This window comes from Gastrolobium bilobum, unplaced genomic scaffold (genome assembly GCF_033153095.1).
Source record: "Gastrolobium bilobum isolate Gb01-03AN ecotype WA unplaced genomic scaffold, APGP_CSIRO_Gbil_v1 utg4111, whole genome shotgun sequence".
Lineage (NCBI taxonomy): Eukaryota > Viridiplantae > Streptophyta > Magnoliopsida > Fabales > Fabaceae > Gastrolobium > Gastrolobium bilobum.
Window position 1 is genome coordinate 15,511 of NW_026897526.1, and position 4,796 is coordinate 20,306.

The window sequence follows — 4,796 nt, forward strand, 5'->3', positions numbered from 1 at the left end:
GCTATTCTCTCCACCATTCCCCTCTACTAGTTATCATTGTTCCATATCCCTGTGGGAGTTACCCAAACAATAGAAAAGATTATGATATATTTTCTTTAGTCTAGTGTTACAGATATGAGAATTGATCATTTGGTGAGTTGGGAGGTATGTTACTTCCCATTAAATCTCGACTAACGAGGGTGGGGTGAGGGCAAACTCTTTGTACGCAGTCTTACCCTTGCGTAATTGCAAGGAAGCTGTTTGGGAGGTATGTTATTGTCCTAAGAAAAAACAGGGTTTCGGTTTTGATAATTTGGTGTCTAAAAACATGCTCTCGTGAGTAAAAGGTTTGGGCATTTTCCTTTGAAACTCATTCCCTTCAGCATTAGCCATCAGGTTATCAGAAATAAGCATGGCCATCTCTGAATAGAGCTACTTTCCTTATTGATCAAATCCTTTGGAAGTTAAAAGCTCCCTCTAACCAACAACAATTGGTTCAAGTGGTAAGGAGCTTGTTCCTTTAATCAAAGGTCCTGAGTTTGAGCCCAGCGAATAAAGAAAATAGTCTTGGGAGAGATGCCCCCTATAATTGATTCAACAATGCTCGAACCAAACTAATCGGATAATCAATGAACCGTTGGATATATCAAAATAAAAAAAAAAACAAAAGCTCTCTCTAAGGTCAAGTCTTTTATTTGGAATGCTGTGCTTAACAAAATTAAATCTAGCTATACATGTTGTAGGTTGGTAGGTTGCATAAGGCTCTTTCCCCTTATTCGTGTTTGTGTGTGGTTCTTTACTCAAAATCAGTTCCACATCAATTCTTACACTATTCTTCTTTGTTTGGCCTTTATGGTGAATGTTGTTTAGTGTTCCCAAGGTCTGGGGATTAATTTTTGATTGAGTAAATACCCTTTTTGGTCCCTAACAAAAAACACGGTCCCCACTTTAGTCCCTTACAAAAATAAATTAGTCAGTTAGTGCCTAACAAATTCAAAGTGGACCCATTTAGTTGAAATCGTAGTCCCTCACAAATTCAAAAAAGACCCATATTAGTCTCTCAAAAGGACTAAAATGGGTCCACTTTGAATTTGTTAGGGATTAACTGACTAATTTATTTTTGTAAGGGACTAAAGTGGGGACCGTGTTTTTTGTTAGGGACCAGAAAGGGTGTTTACTCTTTTTTATTATTAGCTTTCATGGCTTTGGTAGAAGTAAAGAGGCAAAATATATGTACAATGTGCAATCTAAGCTATAGTATGGTGCATTTGATTGGACTGTAACCCTTGTATTTTTAAGGAGGTTTCTATGGCACAATAGTTCATCTGGGATAAGATTAAGCTTTTGGCCTCTAATTGGTGTAAACCTTATGGCCTTTATAAGGGGTTTCCCTAACATATATGTTGAGGGATTGTGCTTTATTTCTTCTTTGCTCTTTTGTGTTCTGCTTTTATGTAAAGGAATATTACTTATCCTCCAAATTCATTGTAATATTTTCTCTTCATCTGAACGATTTTTTTCTATTATGAAAAAAATATCATGTTTTGAAAAGAGATAGATAAAACTACATGAAGCTCTTAAGCTACAACTACAACCAATATCTATGATTTTTTTTATATATATGGCAGGTATGAAAGTTCAGTGCATCAATGATTTCAAGATTTGAAAAGTAATTCTTACATTGTTCTACTGCTGCTCTAAGGAAATGTTTGTTTGGCCTTTCAGGAGAAAGTTGGATGTGTCCTAAGTCGTTGGACCAGTGTTTTATGACTAGTTTTACTGGTTTTAATACAAGTAAAGAAGCCAACTACACTTTGTTGCATTTGGGTGGAGCATAACTCTGGCAATTTTATTTTATTTTTTTGTGTTTTCCAACTAGTTCATTGATTACTCAACTAGTCCAATTCGAGTACCGTTGCACCTAGGGCTCAGATTCGAGATCTCTGATTAAAAGGAACAAACTCTAACAATTTTTATAATATCTCTTCAGATAGCAGCTGCTTTGGCATTAGGCATTTGGCTTCAATAAGGTGATAGCATACGGTCTTTTTCTTGCAGACGTGCTAAGGGAGTGGGTAGCTTTGCTACATTGATGGCTATTTTTCCTTCTTGTATATATTTTTTTCTCATCTTTTATCCTCCTTTCCCTTTATATTCTTCTTCTCTTAGTCTTAAAAAATTTATTTTATCAGAAAAGTTAAATAAATGACAGGAATATAAAACATACACAACTGCTAGATAAAGGTCCTGACAGACAACATATAACATAAGAAATTCAATATTCCAAAACAAAAGATTAAAGGGATTTCAAACACCCAGTATTTAAATATAGGCAACAGAGAATAAAACCCTATTTAGTAATCTTTGTGCACCACCTACTGGAATTTGCAAATTCCAAAATCTAAACAGTACTAAAGGGGTTGATTCTTTCCTAAGTTTCCCCATCAAAAATTGTATAACTTCAACTAAACAAACCATGCATGTAATGCCACTGCCAAAAAGCTTGCAAGACTGCCAACCTAGTTAGAGCCAGGGCCAATTTCCTTCCGCTTTAGTTCTAAAGCAATACGCTCGTTGTCAAGCTTCATTCTTTTGTTCTCCAGCTTCAGCTTCTCCAACTCACGGTCTTTTTTCTTACTAAACTTCTCCCACTTGAATCTTTGTTTCTCTAGTTCCAACATCTCAACCTGAAGTTGTAGCTTCTGTTCTTCTAACTGAAGTGCGCGAGATTCAACCCATTGCTTCTGTAACCAAGCTGCTCTCATGCTTTCAGGTAAAGCTTGATTAGCATCAGATTGGACCGTCTGTCCTTGAGGATATGAACTTTTGTTGTACTCCTGATTATTCAAAGAATTTCCAAAAGTAGTAGCATCTTCTTGGCCTTGCCCTTGTTTTAATCTCTTCATAGATCCCCCTAATGCCCCATAGATTCCTCTACCATCTCCATGGGAAGCATAATTCTCTTCAAAGTCATCATGATCATCAGTTTCCCCATCTTGATCATCTTCATCGTGATCATCATTATAGGACCTTCTGCTATCATCATTATCATAATCATCTCTACTTCGGAGAGCTAACTGCAGTGAACGCTGCAATGCAGGATCATGGGGTAAATGCAATCTATTACCATTATGATAAGAACACATCTCTTCATAGAAGAGGTGTTTTGAGCTTAATATTTTTCGAACATCATCCTTTTCTTTCTCAGAAAGATAATCTATTACATCCAACAGAGCAGGATTTTCAACAACCTGACAAGAAGTGCCCCTCCCAAGCATATCATTAAGCCTTTTGTACCTTTTATTAAGATCATTGAATTTATCCTCACACTGCTGAGGCGAAACATTGTAACCTCTTTCGGCCATGACCTTGGAAACAGATTTCCACTTACCCTTTTTCTGTAGGACTACAAATTTTCTTCTTCCACCACCACCACCATCAGAAGTTGCGTCCTCGCCTATATAAGAAACAGCTGTTATCATAAGCCTCACCATCTTATCAGTCCACTTCACCCGCTGCCAAGGTGACTTCTTTTTCCCTCTACCTGATTCATGATGACCATCAAAACCTTCCTCATCATCTTCCTCACTTGCTGAGTTTTTGTTCCTATCTCCCTGACTAAACTCTTTCATTGACTGATCACAGTTCTGCAAGGTTCCCACTGTAAGCGGAAAACCATCACGAATTGAGGAATGCACTGAAGACCCTTGGCAAGGATGGTGAGTTTGATGTTGGTTCATGTTATGTGGATGTTGTGCTTGAGGATGAACCCGCATTGATCCTGGCAAATCAAAACCACCAAAAGAAGCCCCACTTTGAATTATACCTCCCTGTGATAAATTCCCTTCCATTGCTTCTCACAAACAACAAAACAGATTAGAACAATGAACACATTCCACCTCAAACGCTGCTAGTTCATACACATTTTTAAGTCCTTTTCACCAAACCTACAGATTAAAAAAAAAAAAAAAAACCAATGTATGTTCAATCTTCCAACACCTTTTTCAATCCCACCTAATATCCCTCTTGATCTTCAAAGTGAAAACAGCCCCCAAAATCAAACCAGAACCCTTCTCCAAAACAACATTTCAGATACCTATTCTCCCAACCAACATACAAAAAAATCACAACCCAACAGAGGGACCAACAATACTGCCAAATAAAAAATACCCAGCAGCAAAACAAAATGTTCAACCAAGATTCATAACAACAAAGCAAAAACCTTTCATCAGAGGGTCATAAGTGAGGAAGTTCAGCTACTTATCTGATGGAAATCTGCACAGAATCACACACCCCCAGAAGCCAAGATTGGACCTTTTTCTCGAAATCAAGCCGAGATTCCAGAGAAAAAGTTCACGAGAAACACATCCTATGTAACTCAGGAGGAGTGCAAGAAGTGCCACAACGAAACAGACAAAAGAAGCAAAGTGAAGCACTCAAGACAAAAGGCGAGTTTGCGTTGAAAACGTAATTGGGCTTATATATATAGACAAGATGCTTAGGACAGCAAAGGGAAGAACCTTAACTGGTTCAATGTATGAATACATCATGTGGGCCAATGCAAATAATTTATTTTTTTTTTTTTTTTTTGATAACAATAATTTATTCTTTCAGGGGAAAAGAATGGTTTACTCCAGAATCACTCATGTCCCAGTGGTTTTTTTCTTATCACATATGCATCTGTGGTTTGTAAAAGGGTATGTTTTTTATCACATATGCCCCTGTGGTTTCTTAGTTTTTATAAAGCACAGGGGCATATGTGATCGAAAAAAACCACGGGGTCATGAGTGATTCTGCAGTAAACCATTGGGAAATTT

The 4,796-nt window shown here is 37.3% G+C and overlaps 1 protein-coding gene across 1 annotated transcript; it reads right to left on the bottom strand.

Moving 5' to 3' along the window:
• Positions 1–2,289: 2,289 nt before the first annotated feature.
• On the bottom strand, positions 2,290–4,407 carry LOC133307687 (uncharacterized). The gene has a single exon (XM_061508240.1). It carries the CDS (start codon positions 3,828–3,830, stop codon positions 2,499–2,501), a length of 1,332 nt encoding a protein of 443 aa, XP_061364224.1. The 5' UTR covers positions 3,831–4,407; the 3' UTR covers positions 2,290–2,498.
• Positions 4,408–4,796: the final 389 nt, after the last annotated feature.

Excerpts from the sequence above, each read along its gene's own strand:
- LOC133307687 (XM_061508240.1), bottom strand. The coding sequence starts at position 3,830 with ATGGAAGGGAATTTATCACAGGGAGGTATAATTCAAAGTGGGGCTTCT.